The 21,244-nt window shown below is 38.3% G+C and overlaps 1 protein-coding gene across 1 annotated transcript in view; it reads right to left on the reverse strand.

The window, feature by feature from the left end:
- Positions 1 to 754: 754 nt before the first annotated feature.
- The window catches only part of auh (AU RNA binding protein/enoyl-CoA hydratase), a 43,009-nt gene continuing 22,519 nt past the window's right edge, over positions 755 to 21,244 (reverse strand). Inside the window, exons 7-10 of the mRNA XM_015607375.3 lie at positions 7,753 to 7,940; positions 7,422 to 7,472; positions 3,166 to 3,213; positions 755 to 1,968 (exon numbers count right to left, since the gene is read on the reverse strand). Of these exons, the coding sequence (XP_015462861.1) occupies positions 1,891 to 1,968; positions 3,166 to 3,213; positions 7,422 to 7,472; positions 7,753 to 7,940 (365 nt within the window). The 3' untranslated portion in view covers positions 755 to 1,890. The remainder of the gene's footprint in view (positions 1,969 to 3,165; positions 3,214 to 7,421; positions 7,473 to 7,752; positions 7,941 to 21,244) is intronic.

The following is a 21,244-nucleotide window of genomic DNA, read 5'->3' on the forward strand; positions in this document are numbered from 1 at the left end:
AAAGTAGTTCCCTGATGTGATAATTAGGGGTGAGTGATATGGCGCGATATTTCAGGGTATGATATCGTTCTCGACATTCAAAATTTTTGGCAATATTATCATGTACGATACGATATGGCACACCTCTAGTCATGATAACAATTTTTTTTGTTATAAGGAGTCTCAGAAATAATTGTGATGAGCAATATTGTTCTCATTTTAACATCATAGACATTTAAAGGCTAAGGAAATTAACGGTTAATTAAAGTGACGGTCTGTAAATTTGGGGAATTTGATTATTAAAGACCTCTCTGGTGAAAATGTGCAATTGCGCAGAGCATATTTATGAGTATAAGTATATTTCTGAATATATTGTTTTGTATAATTTATAGTTTTGCTCATTTTGCTCACATACTGGCAACATACAGAACAATTACATCCAACAAACCGACTAGATCATTTTGGAATTAATATATTGGACATATTTATTATATATATGTCCAATATATATTAGATTTTAGTTTTATTTGGCAGTTACACTGCTTGTCAAATGTCTGTGGCATTTTCTCATTTTCCAGTGATGGGGAAAATATAAGAATGCTGTTTTCTGTCTGTAATGCACTCAAAAACAAGATTCAGTAAAAAATAACACATGAATACATCAAAATATAAAGCATATTGTTTGTATTGTTTATGTTAATTTCAGTAGAATCACTTGTTTAACTGTTAAATGACAGTTACTTTTAGTTCTGCCATTACTCTGCAATCACAAAACTACAATTTGAAAATATGTATTGGACATCGCAGCAGATTCACCAACAACACACAATACATGTACCTCAGCAGTGATATTCCAGAACAACATTTAGCTTAGCTAGATACCTCAGCAGTGCTATTTTCGTCATAAATTTATTCCAGTAATACCATTCTGATCATAAATTTACTTCAGCAGTGTCATTTTAACCATACATTTACCTCAGTAGTGCTAGTCAAGGTAAAAGTTAAGTTAAATTATCACACAAATGCTAAGGCTATCCTAGCACTGTACAGCTGTTTTTTGTGAAAGGGGTAGGAATTATGGGTAAACTGATACAGAGTGTAATAAGCGATGCTGAACCCTTTATGTGAGTAAAGCATAAAAATGTATTTAAATCTTTTTGCAGAAAAATCCCAACATTAGACACTGCTTAAAATATAACGGATCATTGGTAAATTATTCTTATTATTACTCTTTTTACTTATTTGGCCAAGAAGTGCTTTTTTCCCCCACATTGTTCAACAATTATTTTCAATGCATCCCTACTGAGAACCGCTGCTTTAAGGCAAATAATAAAGAGGCTTGTGACAATAGTGGTCTTTCTCTGTACAGAAAATGCTTATAACATTCTTTGATCTGTAAAGGTAAATAAGCTCTGATTTAAGCTCTTTGCAATGTCATTCTATGTACTATAGCATTATGCATACATACATTAATATTGAACAATTTACACTGTAAATATCTATTCATTCTGTAGTGTTAGTTCACACAAATGATTTAAGAGGCTTTAGAGACGTTTAACACGAAACAGTTTTACAACACATCATAAAGAAAGGCCAGAGAATTACCTGTTATTTAATCTAAAAAACAAACAGAATCAACAATGAAGAGACACACCATGCATCATGGGCTGATTCACAGGTGAGGGAAGCCTCCACAGGCCTCCCTCTCTCACCTCTAAACCCTGGCTAAGTGAGCGAAATCTCCACCGCTCTTTCTGACAGAGGGCCGAGAGCAGGCCACGGGGGGCCGGCGGTGGTCCCGCTGGTCAGGCAGGCGCAGTGCAGGCTAGCGCTTTCTTTATGACATTCGTCAGAAGCAGTGAAAGGAAAGTTTGAAGGCAGCGGGTCAGCGTCGCTCAGGCCGGGCCCGGGTTACTCGCCCTTGAAGCGAGGGGGGCGTTTCTCCCTAAAAGCTGCCAGACCCTCCAGTCTGTCCTTCGTAGGAATCACCTAGAGGAGAAACCACAGCAACTTTACTGAACTATGAGGCAACATATAATGTAATGGCGGTGTAATAATATGGGTGGTAAAAATCTAATTCATACAAATTATAAAACTAGATCAACCGCACTATTTTTTTTTATTTTATTTTTTTTTACAATTTACTGTTCAAAAGTCTGTAATCTTTTTAATAACCAAAAATAATTTGCATGTTCATGTATAATGTGCTTATATTATGATGATAGTACATCTTGGTATAAAAAATATGAGATAGAAAGAATAAACAATTGAAAAGTCTCAGATGTGTCCGTATTCACCACAGTGACAGTAAATCAACATCAAAAACACTCAGTTTTGAAAAGTGTTAATTAAATCTTAAGACCGAATAAATAAAATGACTTGTTTTTTAATTATTATATAAAATCTCAAAAAAAAAAAAAAAAAAAAAAGGCATCTGGTTTGTTTTAATTCATTGCATCCCCAATGTATGTTCAATAACAGCAATAATTAGGAGATTCACAGATTTTTTGGCAACTAAAATTATACAATTATTGTTGGTATGCATGTTGGGATATATATATGCAATGGTGATTAAAGTAGCAAATTTAATGTAAACCTGCAAATGTTCAGTAATCAGCAATTGGCCTTCAGTCAAATATTTTATCTTGTATGGTTTTGATTTTTTCAGGCAAATGTTTTTCACTTCAGTGCAACACTAACAATTATTGATATCAGAAAAAATAGTCATGCAGCTAAATTATTTTGGGTACAGAATTATGATTTTTCATTTCGGACCAAAAAATGCCTAAAAGCCTAAAAAATGTAAAAAAATAATAATAATAATAATAATGTAGTTTAAATTAAGTACCATTAGCACTAATATATCTTTTTTTAAATGCAGACAGCTGTCTTCAATTTCATTTTTAGACTTTTCATTTTAGTGCATCTTTTATTAATAGAGCACCTGATTCCAAACTTTTGATGTGATGTTGAGTGATAAGTGACTGTTCACCTCCATAACTTCCCAAACAAGGCTACAATTGTTCCTAATAATCAAAATATATTTCCCAGCTTTTGTGCAACTTTTAAATATAGCACTGCATTACTGTGCTGATGCCACGCAGCTCCTTCAATCCTACAGATATAAAAAGTAGTGCTTCAGATCAGAAACGTAGTGCAGTGCGTGGGGCTGAATCGACGGCGTACCTGTGCGTAGCACGCATCCTCAATTGCCAATCCTGTAGTTAAATCCACCTACAGGAACATTGGAGAACAGAGAGATTCATGATATCACACACGTGAAGCTCAGAATAACCTGTACACACACACACACAAACACCACACACAGCACATACACCCTCGTGAGTTGCTGTACATAACAGTCCAGCGTCAATACAGGAACGTGCTCGTTAGGAAAGAACGGAAGAGTCTCTATAGAAACAGCAGCGGCCGCTGTATCAGTTGTGACAGGAACGATGATTCTTATTTAGATCCTTTAACAGAAAATATTTCATGGATATGTAAATGTCACATTTACTAAGATACCTTAATCAATCAATTACAGATAACCTACTTATTTATTTAAAGCAGCTCTCCGCAGCTGAACAAATGTCATTAACACGTCCCACTGGTAGCAGAGCAGCCGATTTAATAAAGCTGCGGGACTTTCTGGTGACAATAGGGAAGGACAGGACACCTACTTTTATAGGTTACCTTGGCATTTCACTGATCCAGAAATATCTCCCCAGTCACTCTCCATGCCAGACAAATAACCTGGTTTCTGAGTTGATGCTACAGACTGTAATAAAACCCTTTTCACACCATTTCAATAAATAGGTCTCTGACCAAGAGGGTCAGGAAATAACAGAACAACTTACACTGACAAAAAGAGCTAATTATTTAAAGCAGTAACATACATACGTACATATAGTACACATTTAGCTCTATTGAGTGACACTCACTACTCTCCCACTACTGACACCAAAGAGCTACAGCACAGCTTGTCTAGTTCCTGTAGTGAATCCGTGTGTAATGTCAGGTGTGGGTTAGTAGAGGGGTATAAAGCTGTGAAGCAGTGGAACTGTGTTCTCTGGAATGATGATGTTCTATGCTCCATTCCATTCTTAAGGGATGAGCTGAGGAGTTGGGGGTGATGAGGTGGGGTGGTGATCATCCAACATGCTGACCTCACTAATGCTCTTGCCATTAAATGCTATCAAATCCTCACAGCAATGTTCCAAAATTAAGATACTGTAACCCATCTACCTACACATATCTACCCACATACCTAGATAGATAAAGACAGGACAGACAGACATAGAGACAGACAGACAAACAGAGCAAACGACAGACACAGACTGACAGAGAGACAGAAAGAGAGATAGACCGATACAGACAGACACAGACAGAAAGACTAATAGAGACAAACACAGACAGAGACACAGGCAGGCTGATAGCAGAGACACCGGCAGAGAGACAGAAAAAACAAAAGAGAAACAGACAAACTGACAGAGAGACAAATCGATGGAGAGACAGACGGATTGATAGAGACAGACAAACCGACAGACAGACCGATATAGAAACAGAAAAACTGACAGCAAGACAAACAAACAGATAGAGAGACAGATAAACTGAGAAACAGAGACACAGACCAACAAACAGATCGCTATAGAGATAGGCAGGTAGACCGGTTGAGAAACAGACAGACTGACTGATAGAAAGACAGACTGACAGACCAATACAGACGGACCAACTGATAGACAGACAAACAGACACAGACAGACCTATAGATACACACAGACTAACAGACAGAGCGATAGACAGACTGACAGAGAGACAGACAAACCAATAGAGAGACAGACAAACCGATAGAGAGACAGACAAACCGATAGAAACCGAACAACAGACAGAGATACAGACCAACAGGCAGACCGATATGGAGACAGGCAGGCAGTTCAGTAGAGAAACAGACCGATTGACTGGTAGCGAGACAGACTGACAGACCAATACAGACAGACCAATGGATAGACAGACAAACAGATAGAAATACTGTTGGACAGACAAACCGATAAAGACACACAGACCAATAGAGAGACTGACCGACAAACAAAGTTGATCACAATATCATTAAATTTAGACACATTGCCCAGCCTTCACTCATCAATACAGTAATAGAAAAGCAGTTCCCGACAAAAGCTCTAATGATGTTTTTACTACGCGTGAAATTTTACAACTTGATCCTCGTAGCTGGGAATCATAAATCATTATGATGTTTGAGTTTTTGAGTTGTCATCCTCACGTGTCACTACTGGCTCACATGTTCTTGTGATTAAATCAGGACAGACTTAAAATAACACTCAATATACAGTCAACTCCATGCTGGCTGTTTAGAAAAGGTTTACAGTTTAGGAAGAAAAGCCCAATCAGGAACTGAGAACTGCCACCATCACAACACTAAAGCAGCGTTTACTAAGAGACAATATAGTAAAGGTTTATAGTGTAAACACTGTTGTTATTCCCCGTCATCTGCTCCAGTTTACACTGAACTGCCAGTCATGCTTCAGCAGAGCCTTAAAAACAGGTTCTATTCGATGGCTGATAAAAATGACAACACTTGTCAGGAAACCAGTTTTACTAATGACTTCCTTTGACCTGAAGGCCCTGCGGTGTTGACAGCTCGGCCCCTGGGTTCAAGGTGATGTCCCACAGCAGACTCTCGCTGCCATCTAGAATGGCAGCCAGACGTGACCCTATCAGACGAGCTGTCAGTAGCTATCGCTCAGACAACACTCAGACAACTCACTCTCACTATTACTGCAGGTACGGGAAATTCCATTTAGGACATTCTGAGACACATTAAGCTCAATCAGAGACTATATTAAAATTAGAACTAAAACAAAAAGCACATAAGCTTTTTGAACTTTCTGACAAACTACTATTTCAAACAATCAAATATTATCAGAAAAAATGGAGCTCTTTGTACACTGAGAACATCCCCATGACTACAGTATAATATTAGTTCTGCTCAGGCTAATCTGTGTTAAAGCAGTAAGCTAACCTGCATATCAAATTTGGAAATTTTAAAATGCAATGTGTGAAAATAAATAAAAAATGTGTGTGTGGCATTTTAATATCTTGGAGAAATTGATTCAAGGCAAATTAAAGCCTTTTGCGAGTGCTACTAGGGACAGTCAAGCCCCAAGTGGAAATATAAAAGCACAAACAAAGTTTTGCATAATATGAGCCATACCCCCTAGATCAGCTAAGGAAATGTTATTTCAGTCATTTTGGTTGAGAACTTCAGACAGCACAGAGCAGGATTAGCCTGAAGACTTTGTCTGAGGGAGGGATCTGTACCTTATCAAAAGCTAACACTAACGCGTGGTAAATGCTAGAGCGAAAACGTGGTGTGGCCAGGAAAACCTTATATATAAACCCAGTAATAGAGCTGGTGAGATCTCTATGTGAGTGATTTTGTGCAAAGAACTTCATGAACATGTTTTGTGGCTATAGCCCATAGACCTATTCTAAATGAAAAGAGGTAAAATATGTCTCCTTTAAGATAAATTAATTTCATTATTTTAATTAACTCTTTAAGGAGCTGAAGATATCCTGTCTTACACATTTATTAGTCAGTCAGGCACAAAGTTAAAGTTTAGTGCTACGGAACTCCTTAAAGCACAGAACGAATTGGGGTTAAACGTCATTAAATTCTTACAAACAAGAAAAAAAACTCATACATTTTTTTTCTCAAATATGCCAGTCGGCTCTAGTCTGCAGAATTTTGGTCAGTTGTAGAGGTGTTTGACAGAATTATGTGGTGTATGCTGACGAATGAGTTTCAAACCAATCGGAGCATATTATTATCATATGATTTTTTTAAAAATCAGACTATAAGCATAAACTTAACTCTTAACTTAAATCTAATTCCACCAACAGACAATGAACCCAAGAATGAAAACTGCACAAATGTAGTTAATATTTTAACTGCCTCTGTACAAAGCTGAATTTATTTTCTTATTAGGCAGATTCTTATTTACATTTTTCGATCCACATTTAAAGATACCGCAGCTACCCTCAAATACCACAGCACTGTTTAGGATGGAATGCAAAAATTTGCCTCACATGTAGCCTAGCCTCTTTGAACCACTCTGCTACTGATTTGCAGTCAATACAGACCATGCAGACCCAGAGTTTGCATTGTTTTAGGGGCGGATTCTGTTCAGTTTGGTTAAGCAGCAGGTTGGAGTCGTTTAGTGTGCATTTTTTTTGTTTGTTTTTTATTCATTTTCTATTAAAATCAGTAAACTCCAGGCTGTTCATAATCTGCTTATACTTTAAAGGTCATAACGTGTACTCAAGGCTTAACCACATACAAGCAAACAACCGACCACTATGCCACATTCTGAAAGTTTCCCAAGAAACAAAGAAACAATGTAATTGACCTCAACATGTAATCTTACCTCAATGCCTTGGTTGATGGCCAGCTTGGCCATCCTGACTGCAATAGGCCCCTAAAAAAACAAGAATAACAAGAGAGAAGAAAATCTTATTACATTATCATGAGACAGTGAACATGGGCTTAAATTAGAAGTTCTAATGTAATGTTAAGTTTAAGTAAACATAGTTCTATATAAGTAGACATTTTTTTGCAGTAAGCACACTGCATTATGATGTTATAAATCAGTGACTTGAAAAGTTGCTGTTATATTCATATGGAATAAAACTTATTCATGTAATTTATGTATTAAAACATAAAGGGGTGTTAACACACTGCAGAGTGCAGAGCTGTACCTGTGGGTTGAACTCGCGGGCCAGGTCCAGAGCTCTCAGGTAAGCTGCATCACCGCTTTTGTTCTGCTCAACCGCGTGATTCGCCAAACCAAGAGCCTTCGCCTCTGAACCGTCAATCACCCGAGCTGCAAAGATAAGCTCCTTAGCCAGAGATACACCTATAGTCCGCGGGAGACGCTGTGTACCCCCTACAGAGAGAGAGAGAAACAAGAAAGTGTGGAAACAAGAAAGTAAATATTGGATCCAGACCAGCCTGTATATGTATGCAGTGTGAATGCTGTCTGATGCTTTAACCATGTTCGCGGAAAATGTCCTGCTGCCCTTTTAAAACAAAAAGTGCTTTCAATGGGCAGCTTGGCAGTTGCATCGGAAAGCGGAGTCACATGTATGTGAGCAGCAAGTGTTGTACATATAACATTCAATGTGAAAACAGCTAAGAATTAAGCAGCAACATTGAGCAGACTGTGTTGGTTCATAACTATGGCAACTATTTGGATAATTAAATCAGGCTAAACTGCTCCTGAACAGCAGTTTAGCTCAAATATGAAGAGAATATTTGATAGTTTGGTTAGATCGAGATCAGATCACGTTCTCACCACAAGTGATTTGCTCTGGAGGTAGTTTGGAACCTTTGTTCCAAAAACCCGACCCGAATATGATTTCTGTTTTCATACGTGCTCAAACAAACAGCACCAAGATTTACTCAAAAAAATATGTTTAAACAAGACTAAATAGTACAGGTGTAAAACCTCCAAAAAAAAAAGAAAAAAAAAAAAGGCTGGAGCAGAAACTAGGGAATGCAGGCACCCGATGCTAAAAATAAAACACGACTTGAAACGTGTTGAGATTCAAAAAGTCCTTTCAAGAGCATGTGTGTCCAAACTTTTCTCTGGTACTTTATGCACACAGTAAGTGCTGCTCCCTCATTTACACAGACAATAAACAAAAGGCTGTGTGGCTTCATAAAAATAAACTGCTTGACATTTTAAAACCCAAGTGGAGCCGCTCCAGGAAGAGTTTAACTTCCCTAATAATTCATTAAGTTGGCTCCATTACATCAGTGCATTAGCCTAGCACTACCCATTCCCCTGATGGATTATTAAGATAATGTCAACCTCAAGGGTGAGACAGGCTATCATTTTCCAACTCCTGCAAAAAATAAAAAATAAAATAAAAAAAACATGGCCGTTGTAACATGGCGCAATTCTCCTCTACACTTGGCAGAAGACTGGTAGCTAATCATTATTTGCGAACGCAACATGGAGTGCTTAAGCAACTCTTTATTACTGATGTAACACTGGAAATTCACAGCTTCAACTAGGGCTGAACGATTAATCGTTTTTAATCGAAATCGCGATTTGAATGGACGCGATTTTTCAATCGCAGGAGCTGCGATTTGAATTAGCCAATAGCCTGCAAGTGTTTCCAACTTATGTGGTTAAAAGCGCCTGTTCTGTGTCTGAGAGGCTTGTGTGTGTGTGTGAGCACACCGCCTGCTCTTCTCCGATTGGCCTGATGCAGCAGGGGCTGGATTCATTTGAATATTTTTTTCACTGGAGGGCGGGGCTGCGTTCAACGCAACGAAGCCAGCATGCACTGCCGCTCTCTCCATTGCAGCTACATCAGGGTGAATTAAATTTAAAGTGGCGCTTGGACATGGGTGGAAGACTTGGATAAAATAATTTAAAGCCAGGCGGACACCGTGCAATTGTTTAAATGCGTTGTAGAGTTCAGATTGTCTGCGAACCCGAACCTGACTTGATGCCCGAACTCGCGCCGGGTCAGCAGAGAATTCCCTCCGCTTTCCTTTGCGCTCTGTCAGATGGTGCTCCAGAAAATGGTCTGTGAGGTAGATCTGTTTTAATACAACAAATCACACTATGATCTTTATGATGTACCACAAGTTACACTGTTATAATCACACAGTGCTGCACGCGTGTCAGCAGCTGCAGCTCTGCCTGTTTAAAGCTCCGCGCGTGGGTTAATCGGTTTGCGCCGCACACATCGCCGGGGTGACGACGCGTCTTTTTGGGGCAGAAATAATATTTCTTTATTTTATTTCTGCTATTGCGTGCCGTTTTTCGTTTATATCTTTTGGAATTCGTTATATTGTAATTTTATTAGTATTTGGGGATTATTAAATAAAATATAAAAGTAATATATAAACAGTATAAATAAATATCAGTTTGTACCAGTGTTGGGAGTAACGGCGTTAAAACAGCTTCTGGCCGCTGTGCCTGTGGTTTGGCGTGGTGAAGTGAGGCACAATTGTGACGATTTGCTGCTCTAATCAATTCAGTGATTGCCGTGGACAAGCCAAGTTCCGAATTAAGGACGTTAAGCTCTTTTTAGCTGCTCCGATGTTTGTGGTGCTGCTGCTTTCTCTTTTAGAGCTTAGATTTTCTGCCCGAACCTGACCTGACCCGAGGACCGACCCGAAATCGGGCTCCTATTTTTATTTTATATAAAGCTTTGGTGTGCTAATCATAATGTTGCTAAGTAACCAATTGTTATTGTTCACTAAAGCGAACGAAATAGCGAAAACTGAAAGTGAAAAACATTTGTGTTAACTGAATCTGATAAAAACGGCAATTAAAAGAAAATAACATAACTATCTCGAACTGTATTTTGTGTTTATAAAACTAACTACAACTAACTGAAATTACTGATAGAATACCCTCATTTTCGTGTTAAATTAATTTAAAAGCGCTGTTGTACAGCGGAGTTGTACAGCGGGCGGTGTTGTGCCGAGCGCGTGGCACCTGGTCCGTGGCGTTAGTTCTTGTGTAAAGCGCTCGCGCTAGCCGCAAAATACGACAGAAAACACTGAGAAACTGCAGAACTATCTATGGGATTACAATATGAGCGCCAGGCAGATGAAAGAGAAACAGCAGATACAGCGTGAGAATATTTACCTGTGAGTAGTAACTCACACCAGAAATCTCTCTCTCTCTTTCTTTCTCTCTTGCAAAACGTGCACGTTTTGGGCCTGATCTAAGCTCTATTCTCTTTTGGCAAGGCTGTTGTTATATTAATACCATTTTAACGGTCATTAGATTGTTGTTTTTGTCCATTATTTTTTTTGTTTATATATACATATTTCCTTTGAGGGTGGCTTGGTATGTTTAATTTCATCCCCAGACGCGTTTTTCCGTTTTTTCCGTTTTTTTCAGTATTACAAGTTTTAGTAATTTTCTTTGGTTGTGTGGAGAATTTCGTTTTATTTTTTTTAAATTCGTTAGATTATATTTTTGTCAACATTTTGGGTTTATTTTCGTTTGTTATTTTTCTAATAGTAAATGTATAATTGATTTCCTTTTTTGATGGGCGAATATTAAAAAGTAACGCGATTAGTTACTTTTACTGGTAACTAATTACTTTTATAGTGGAGTAACTCTGTTAGTAACTCAGTTACTTTTTTGGAGAAGTAATGAATAACTATAACTAATTACTTTTTCAAAGTAACGTGCCCAACACTGGTAGCTACCAGTATGAAGCTAACAGCTAAAAACTGATTTACTTTTAAGTTCATTTATTTGTAAAAATGCATCTCAAAACTCAAAGAGTTTAGGATAAAACCGATATTTTGCTTTTTTTTTAGCTTTTCTGCTAAGGCATTACTGTCCACAGCGGACCAGTCAGTTACTGATGTTGCAGTTATACCTTTTGTGCATGCAAGCATTAATGATGCTACTTTTGCATTTAATGTGCAAAAAAACTGATTTACTTTTAAGTTAATTTATATTGTAAAAATGCATCTCAAAACTCAGACTTTACAGTTACTGATGTTGCAGTTAAACCTTGTTATTTATTTTGTTGTTACTTGCAATTTAAAAATAAAACTGAAAACTGCATTTAATCTGAGATACCTGTGAATATTTTATGTGGAAGAAGTTTATAAATTTATTTGATAGGTATGGTAACCACTAATACAGGTTTAGGTTTTTGATGGATTAAAAATAATCGCAATTTAAATCGCAATCGCAATATTCTGTGGAAAAATCGCAATTAGATATTTTGCCCAAATCGTGCAGCCCTAGCTTCAACACATTAAGTAATTGCCGGGGTTTTATAGACGGATGGAGCACACAGGCTGAAAGCGATCATGCTGTACAGCATCATCCTTTATCAGGGCTGTAAACCCTGAAGCAGCATATAACAGATAATTAATGACTTCCTTTGACCTGAAGGCAGGCTCAGCAGTGTTGACAGCTTGACCCCTGGGTTTAAGGTGATGTTACACAGCATACTCTCACTGATCTCTTTAGAGGCAGCTGACAGTTACCATTCACTACTCAACCTTTCACTACCTTTAAAAAAGGGCAGAGTGTGGTAAAGCTGCATAATATGAGAAGACATTTACAGGAACTGAAGTTTGGAGTCTAAATTTTATCCTAGCACATTCTTAAAATATAAAAATATTTCATGGTATTTTTGCAATAACAATATTCTTGGAGATATAAAAAATTAATATTCATTTCAAGAACATACCACTGCAATAATAATACACTGTAAACCCAGAAGTTGTTTGAACTCAAATAAATTAAGTCTGGTTTACACAAAATTGGAGATTTCTAAACAATACTCAACTTTTTTGCGTTGTGGGCACATATATACATTAAAACAGAGATCTTTGACTTGAACCAACTTATAATAACTGAGTTTAGTCTGTTGCCATTAACAGCTTCTTTTCCATTGGCTTCTGTCACAATCTATTTGCATACTGGGTGTGTCCAACAGTTACTGACACTCACCATCAGTGTGTAGTGATTCACCCGGGGCTACCTTAGGTAAACTTGTAGATCACAGATTATTATTAAATACTTGCTCTCTGTGTTGTAGGCTGTAGAACAAGCATCATTTACTGAGCTGCAGTAACTCTGTGTTTTTGCGGTGCTCTCAGTACTTTTAGTTGTTTACTGTTTTCTTTCATCTACTTTTCTATGTGTATTTAAAACAAATAGTTGAATGAAACCAGAAAGAAGACTAAATACAAGTTCAGGAAAATATTAATTTTAAATATGTTTGTGTATGTATTTGTTAAGTTCACTGTACTTAAAAAATATTTTACATGAACTTAAAATTTATTAGGTAATCGGTTACGACAAAAGTTTTGAGTTCAGTCAACTTATCGGGTTTTACAGTGTAATAATAAAAAAAAAACATATTAACACATTCAGCTAGTGCGTTCATTTTACATGTTGACCTTGTGTAGAAACACCCGAGGAGTTACTCACATACACTGATGATGGATTACACTTTAGAACGTAAGTTTGTGACTGAAAATTACTCTTTAATAGCATTAAGTTATAATTTGTGTATTTTTTGTCTAATCTCTAATCTTCTGTGGAATTGTGGAACAATACTGGTACATGTTGCATTCTTATACCAAAATACTTTATTATCTTCATCACTATGTCCACTGCAACAGTAATATCTAGTAGAAGAACTGCTTGAGCTGGACTCATTACAAAACATTTGGTAAATATATGTTAGGTATCTCCCTGGTGGAAGGCTAATCGCATTTAGTCCTAGATGTAGCTGTAGAATAACTGAAAAGCCAAGGAATAACAAAATCATGAACGCTGGCTCTTGAGTTTATAAAGACCGGGCCTTTAAAGAAGAACTTACTGTACTAAAGATGATTCATAAAAGCAGCCTGGCCAACAAGAAGTGATTTATAGTCAGGTGAGTAGAGTACATCACTCAGTCTGCTCTTCTGAAACACATTTTCATTCATTTTGCCCAGCAGACTCTGGCCCCTAGTTCATCTGATTCTTAAAAGCCATGATTAGATTATACACAGCCAGAGCTCTGAACAATAACGGCTGCACTGCAGAGACGTGTGCCTCTAAAACACAGGTCAGGGAGCCGATATAAAAAAAAACGTTGCCCTCCAGCTGCATACACTCACTGCTTTTGTACCGAAGTTCTTGAGAGCTTGCATTTATTTCAATCAAAAGCACATTTATACTTTTCATTGCGCTTTCGCCATTCAATGCCTAATCAAGGCTGGGATCTGCAGGCACGGAAATAGCAAGATATACCGTCATAATGTGATGACACACACACATACACACTCCCACACACACAGTCACTGAAACATATTGTAAGAGAGATGTGAAAACGGTTCAATGCAAAGAATGTGAACAAATCAGAGACAAATAGGGCTGTGACGATAATTTTATTACCGCAATACCGCGGTTATGGGACGTCACCGCGGTGATGAGCTCATTACCGTCATTACCGCATTTTTTTATGGCTGTCAAATCTGATTGACTGCGTTTTGAGCGGTAGTAAAATGCTCCATATAAGCACAACTGTGGTGAATTCAGTATTAATATGTCAAGTGTAAGTCCTACACTATAGGGCTGTGCAATATATCAAATATATTTTGATCGCGATAGATATTGGTGTCAAACGATCTAAAAATTCATAATATCGAATATAAAATTTTTTGTCATTTATCTGTGCTGCCGCTGCACTGGCGCGGCGGCGAATGGGTTAAGCAAAACGCGGTGCGTGGTACTCATTGAGGCCAGAACAGCTCTGGAGTCTCCTGCTCACTTCGTCTCCATTGAGGCTGCTGAAGAGAGTGAAGATTAGCAGCACTAATATTGGCTCGGAAATGGAAGCTACAGGGCAGGCTCAGTAAGTTGAGAAAAAAGGAAGAAAAAGACTCAGAACAGAAGAGAATCATCTGCAAGTTTTGCCGGAAAGTGGTGTCTGCACCTCTCGCCAACACATCAAACTAATTCACCCACCTCAAGGTAAACCATAGAGCCATGTAAGGTGTTCCGTGGTCACATTTTGAGAAAGTAAAATATATTAATTCATTGTCTGGCTGTTGGCTGTTCTGCGTGAGCACCGCGGAGAACGCGCGGCATTGCGCCTCAGTCTTGGGAAAAATAGTAAGGTTGGTTGAAGTGTAGTTCAAACAGCAAAGCAATGATATAAAACTATAACCACCATCTTTACTGAAATGTTGTTATCTGACCAAGTCTGAGGTAAAATGCGCTGCGCCTTGTCTCTTTCACAGCACGCGGAACTGAGTTCAGAACCACTATAAATATAACCATATAAAACTCAGTTCAGATAAATACACTTCAGATGAGTAAGGACACGTAAAGTGAAACAAAAATTGTCAAACATAAAGGACAGGTTTCTATTATTTTAAAATGGAACTAATGTCTTTTTTTGGTCGGTTGTCTCTTGCGAGCCGATTTCTTAACGTCACGACATTTTAATCAACATATTATATGACGCGGGTCCCGTCAGGATATCTTGCGGCACAGACAGAACTGAATTGTTATTGGCGGGAACAGGAGTTTATTCAATCCAGAGGATGTGGGAGCACATTAATAAATAGTTAAGAAAATTGTAATAATCACGCAGTGATTCTCATGCACGCAACAAAAAAACCCTAAGCACAAAAAAGGAGCGGAGAATGGACCGACACGCGCACACACACACCGATTTTTTTTTTTGTAATGTGGTAAGAAACGTGACAACACTATTCAGCGCGGTTTTAATAAATATTTTTTTTAATTTTAAGCACTAAATGTAATTTATTAAATTTATTTAGGACCGCGGGGCAGGTGCGGCAAAACTGTGTATGTGGCGGGCTGATGCGGGATTTTTTTTGCGGAACGGTAACGGGACAAAAAAGAAATGATGTCTGAATTAATTTCCTCCAATCGAATATAATTTAACATGGTTTAAGAATATAAAATAATTTATAAACAAACGAAATATTTAATATTGAGCTAATAGCCCAAGTGCAAAAATACAAAATCTGTAATACTCTGCACTGCACAATTCAAACGAAATAGCCGTAACGCAGCTGCGCTCCTGCCCTGCGATGCAGCCGAAGCCTGGTGTGAGGCAGCAGAAATTCTGGGGTGAAAACTACATAACTACACAACATAAGGAGACATAATGCACTCCAAATATTCAGGAGGGAAGTGAAATAAATGATACTGTACAGATATAATCTGTATCTAGTAGATATTTAATGAGAAATAAGAAGAGTGTGAATAAAAAAAACAGACGCCTATCACAGACTTCTTGAGCCTTGAGCCCGAACGGCCCGAGGAAAGGGGTGAGAAATATATTTTTTTCGGGGCCGGGGGTCAGTGGAAAATTTTGCTATGGATTAATTCGTCTTTTTTTTTTAAACGAATATTAGAATATTCGCTACCAATTACTGCCGAATATCCTGAGCTCAAAACAGCTATTCGGGCCAGCCCTAAAATAGATCTATGGATGGAGAAGGGGGAGGCGGACAAGCTCCTCCTTCAAAAAGTCTGCTCGGAAAAAGACAGGTTAGCTGTACAATGACGAATTATACAGGCAGCATATGTTCACTTGTTATGCTGTATTTATGGTTTATGTAGAGGTTGTGTGTAGGCTGTATGGTTTGAAGAATAAAGATTTGTTACCAATAAATTTGTGGGGTTTTTTTTTTTTTTTTTGGGGGGGGGGGGGGGTGTTTTGGGGTCTCGCGGTTAACCGCAATATCGCGGTGATGCGTCAGTTTTTTACCGCGGTTATAAAAAATCAATACCGCCCCAGCCCTAGAGACAAATACTAAGAATAGCACTTATATTAGGAAGACTCTGAAGGAGCAGATCCCTAAACGTGACTGCTGAAGGAGCAGATTCCTAAATGTGAACGGCTAAAGGAAAAGATCCCTAAATGTAAAAGGCTGAAGGAGCAGATCCCTAAATGTGAACGGCTAAAGGAGCAGATCCCTAAATGTGAACGGTTTAAGGAGCAGGTCCCTAAATGTGAATGACTGAAGGAGCAGATCCCTAAATGTGAACGGCTGAAGGAGCAGATTCCTTAATGTGAACGGCTAAAAGAGCAGATCCCTGGATGTGGACGAACATCTGAAGGAGTGGATCCCTGGATATGGATGGACAGCTGAAGAAGCGGAACCCTAGATGTGAACCAAGAGCTGAAAGAGTGAATTTCTGAATGTAAACGGCCTAAAGCGTAGATCCCCAAGAGTTAACAAACAGCTGAAAGAGTGGATCCGATCCTTGAATGTGAACAGCCTAAAGAGTAGATCCTCAAATGTAAACGGAAGGCTGAAGGAGTGGATCCCTTAATGTAGACGAACAACTGAAGGAGTGGAACCCTAGATGTGAACCAAGAGCTGAAAGAGTGGATTCCTGAATGTAAACAGCCTAAAGAGTAGATCCCTAAATGTGAACAAATGGCTACTAGAGTGGATCTGATCCTTGAATGTGAACGGCTGAAATATTAGATACCAAGAGTTGAACAGCGAATGGAGTAAATGCCAAGCTCTGACTGGCTGAAATAGTAGATCACTGGATGTGGACGGTTGAAAGAGTGGATGCATTGATTTAAATGGTTGATGGAATTAAGGGAAACTTTAGCTAGCTAAAGTAGTTGCCTGAGCAAGGAATTAGCAAAGCACAACTAAGATCTTACAGAAACTTTGGTACAGGGTGATGCTGCGTTTGTTACCATTTATGCCTTATATTACAAATTTCATGTAAAACAGTGACAGCACTTGACCAATGCCACCTTGCACACATATGATGTTTATTCTTTAACTTTGGGTTAAACCTGACAAATCCAAATTTGTGAGTTTTGTTTATAGTAGCAACTTGTACTGTATAAAAAAAATAAATCTGAAATGTAAGGAAATAATACTTTTCCTGCTTTTACTATATTGCTCAGCTCTAACACACACAATAACATGTTTTGTTGTCCTGTTCTGGTGTCACTTCAGGCCACTGCCTTTGTAACATCGGGATCCTTGTTCTTTCATCTGGCTTGCACAACTCTTACCCAAGCACTTGAGGGAAATATGTTTACACTTGAAGAAAAAAAAAAAGACATGTTGCATAAGACTCCACTGATGAAGCAATTCTCAACTTTCACCACGCTAATGCTAATGCTAATGCTTATGCACACTGCTAATGTACTCTTTCACCGTCTTAACCAACCTCTCCCCTGCTTTTGCTCTACATCTTTACAGGAATAAATCATACTAAATCTAGATCTAGGCCACAGCCAGCTTTCGAATGACTGACTGGCTGCCTGAATTCAGACTTTGACTCGAGTTTCCAGACTACTTGACTATTTTTGTCTGAACTCTGCTGGATGGAGAAGCGTGTTTCTCAAAACTTTGGCAAGGCAGCTCAAACCGGAGGAAAACAAGGTCCCTTAGCATCTTCTCCAAACATTCAATTGTGCAGCAGGGTTGCATTTCTGAAAATAAGTGTGCTAACCATTAAAAATTAGCCCCAATTTTACACGTTTCTGTGTAAGCAGGCCAAACGGCTAAATCACATGATGTTTATAAAGCAGTGTTTCACTGTGATGTGCCAACAATAAAGTACAACAAATGAGGTCTGGCTATGAACGTCATTACCCATGTCTGGAGGCTTCTGGAGGCCTTTCAGAGTGCAAACTCTCTACTGACGTGCGCACACACATACATAAGCTGACTATCTGACACGTTCCAGAGAGTGAACTCATGGCCTTGTGCAACATTGTGTAACAAACAGGGTTTTTTCTAATGTGGCAGATATTTTGCAAGAAATTCGAGGAAAGCCTTGCATCACAACACACCACTCATAGTTAGTGGGAAAAGGGGGGGGCTGTTACAGTACATGAACAACAAGGAGATGGGGAGGGGAGGGGGGGTCCTCAGTGCCTTTCACATGTTTGTGAAAGTATGATGTACTATCAGGGCGTCTGGCCTGGAGCTTTGCCCTGAGCTGTTTTGAAACAGTCAGCACAGGCCAGTCTGCGAGACGAGTGTAACATATTGCATTCTGAGAACTGCTCAAAGGCAGGCCAAGAAATAGGCCAGTGTCGCCTCAGAGCATGTGGCAGCTGTGCGGTTCAGGCCAATTCGGGGGAAGAACAGAGGAGCTCTTGGAAGAGCCACCCAATCCCCACGGGTTTTAACCTGTTAGCGCCAAGCCTCAGCGCTGAGGGGGCTGACGAATGCAGCAGTCACTCCAGCTGCACCATCTGCACAAGCCCAGGCCAGGTGATGCATGAGACACCTGAGAATCCTGTCGACTTTCTAAGAACGTTCGGGGATTTTGAGGCAGGTAGAAATGAGCGAGGGATTAGCTCTTCACTGCAGGTGTTCTTGTGTTCTTGAACCTTCAATACACTTAAATACACTCTCTTATATGAGCTGTACTTCTCTTTTCCTGTGCACATAATACACAGAATTTGTAATAAAAATAAGTTTACATATATAAACAGACAGGCTGGTTCCAGTATTTCTTTAACTGCTGATTCCTCTGCTGAGGAAAGCACTGTCTGGAGTTACTCAGAATGATGTAAGACAGAAAACAGCATCACAGTCCTTACAGGGAAGTCTGTTCACTGGGCAGCCATCTTTGCAGTGCTGTGGGCAAGTATCTCCCCGGTCATTCGTTAGTATGCTTCTATCACTTTAAAAGGGAACAGAACAAAATACTAGAAACTGAGGATCAGATTACCATTTTAGAAATATATTTTTAAATCAGTGGCTCTCAAACTGGAGGCCACAAAGTTGTATATCTTACATATAGAATTTTCAGTTATGCAAATGTATCATTATTTGATTTGCCAGCATCTTAAAAAGCGGTGCCTAATAAAAATAATAATTTATAGAGAAATGTTGCAAAACCTGCAGTTTGGGGGGATAGGAAGCCGCAATGAAACTACAACTAAAATGTTTGAGACCTGCTGATTTAAATCACTGATAACTGCTTGCTATGGCAACAGTACTTGCACGGATCTCCAAAATGAGGTAAGCTACTAGTTGATTGGTTATTTTTATTGAAGGGTGCAACATTATCTGCTAACCTCAATATTACCCATTATGTTAGCATGGAGTGCTTAGCCTAGACAAGCTTGTATGCTGATTTTATTATGGAGTAATTTTTATTTAATTCATGTTTCATTTATAACAAATATTTTAACATATTTATATCCAATTTAAATGTCTGAATATTTGGAATAATTAAAAGATGTTAATAATGGTAATTGTAATTATATTATTACAGTATAATACTATCATTAAATTAGTGTCAAAATGATCTTAAAGTGACAATTTGGGACAAAATCTCATTAGAAAAAAATTGGTACAGTGACAGGCCTTTTTCTAATTATAAAATCAAAATAAATATAAATATAAAATAAATATAACGTTTAATTAAAAAAGTGTTTTCTTTAACTGCTTGTTTTCTTTTTTCCTAATTTCCAAGGAATCACTTTAGTCCAGAAAATGCTAAAACACGCACGCACGTCAGAGGACATGTCCGTTAACATTATTCAACAATAAATAAATATCATGTAACCGGTCCTTATAACAGCAGTTCACACCCATTACTGACATCCCCACTTTCCTCTTTCCTTATGTCACGCCCTGCCTGCACGTACACACACACACACTTGTAAAGCTCCAGTTACATTAGGCCCAGATTCCACTTCACTCGCTCTCTGTTACACAAGCAGCTCATCCCTCTCAGCAGGCTGAAGTACAGAGAGCTGCAGAGAGACAGCAGCAGGGAGCTGATATCTTCTGCCTGTCTGCTGAAGTACAGTACGACCTCCTCAGCACGTCTCCTCAAGAGTATCTGTTACTGTTTATGACCTGGCTTCTGGTTAAGGCTAAATAAAAGAAAAATTAAAGGAACCCATTAACATGAATGTCCGAAAATATCATTAGGCTGAAAATAAGCTTTACAAAGAGTCACTATACAGAACAGAAACTGAGCAGGGAGGAGGTAAATTAACAGGCTGGTATATTTTGGTATAAATTACATGAGGGTTGCTTCTGTAAGTGTAATGCTGTAAACAGAGCACAGTTATGCTGATTATAGTGCAAGTGTATGGGTGTAAAGTTGTAAGTAGGCCTGTCACAATAATGGCAGTATCGATTTATCGTACAATGGAGGAACATGACCTCAATAATTTTGATAATCGTTATATCTTCTATTGTGCTTATTTGACTCCATTTACACAGTGTGGACTAAAGTAGGTGAAGAAATAAGAATATAATTTCTAAACTAATTATAATAAATGATTAAATCAAATTGTTGTCTTTAAAAAAAGTGTATTATTGATTTTTATACTATTCTGTTATCATTATGCCAGTGGCATTTAACAGTCTTAAAATTACAAAAAAAATTATTATGTATCGCAATAATTTCTGGGACAATATATCGTCCACAAAAAAATATTATTGTGACAGGCCTAGTTGTAAGGTTATTATAGCCATTACATGAGTGTAAGATAGCAGAACTAGCTTAGTTTATCATTACTGTATTTTTAAGGTTGGCAATATGCCAATATTTTATGAGACATTTGTGAGCTATTCTTGATCATTCTTTTTTTTTTTTTAATCATTTTATTTAAATTTTTTCCCGTGTTCTCCCCAATTTACACAGCCAATGACCCAACCCACTCCTTAGAACTCCCCCTATCGCTAGTGATGCCCCAACATAGT

The sequence above is a fragment of the Astyanax mexicanus genome, chromosome 20 (genome assembly GCF_023375975.1).
Source record: "Astyanax mexicanus isolate ESR-SI-001 chromosome 20, AstMex3_surface, whole genome shotgun sequence".
Classification (NCBI taxonomy): Eukaryota; Metazoa; Chordata; class Actinopteri; order Characiformes; family Acestrorhamphidae; genus Astyanax; species Astyanax mexicanus.